Consider the following 535-nt stretch of genomic DNA (forward strand, 5'->3'; position numbering starts at 1 on the left):
AAGAACTACCAGAAAGACTTTTTTGTTTAAAAAATCTGAATTGACGCATAATTTGGGCACGCGTAACGAAATGTTTTACTTTTTGTCATGGCATAATTGAGAATCTCCCTTCAGATATGCATATGGCATATATATAAATATTTCCACCACATTTCAAGACACATATGTACATGTCCTCTAAAATACATACATGTAATAAATAAGTAACTTGAACTGCAAATAAATCCTACCTGTGACATCCGCTTGCCACTTTCCAATTCCAAATAATCTTCTTCGACGCTGTCATCGTCTGCACCACTGCTTTCTATACCAGCGTCATGATTTACTCCTCCACCTGCACCTGCACCCTGTTCATCGGCACGCGCAAGACGGTTTGCTACGCCCACGAGCCGCCGGCGCCGCTCCACTTCATCGACCAAACCAACAGGGTCATCTTCATCACTCACTTCAAAGGAAGACTTGCGGCGCGTTTCTCCCACACTCAAGTTCTCGTCACGCATCATTTCACCAACATGATTGGCTATTAGGCGTTTAC

The 535-nt window shown here is 43.2% G+C and overlaps 1 protein-coding gene across 1 annotated transcript in view; it reads right to left on the reverse strand.

Annotated features, from left to right (window-relative positions):
• Nucleotides 1–229: 229 nt before the first annotated feature.
• Nucleotides 230–535, reverse strand: part of LOC118743610 — a gene marked incomplete at its 3' end in the record, with an annotated part of 4,232 nt that continues 3,926 nt past the window's right edge. The window contains 1 exon segment of the mRNA XM_036476378.1: nt 230–520. Within this exon segment, the coding sequence (XP_036332271.1) occupies nt 230–520 (291 nt within the window).

The sequence above is a fragment of the Rhagoletis pomonella genome, unplaced genomic scaffold (assembly GCF_013731165.1).
Source record: "Rhagoletis pomonella isolate Grant_MI unplaced genomic scaffold, Rhpom_1.0 Rhpom_scaffold_00007, whole genome shotgun sequence".
Taxonomy (NCBI): domain Eukaryota; kingdom Metazoa; phylum Arthropoda; class Insecta; order Diptera; family Tephritidae; genus Rhagoletis; species Rhagoletis pomonella.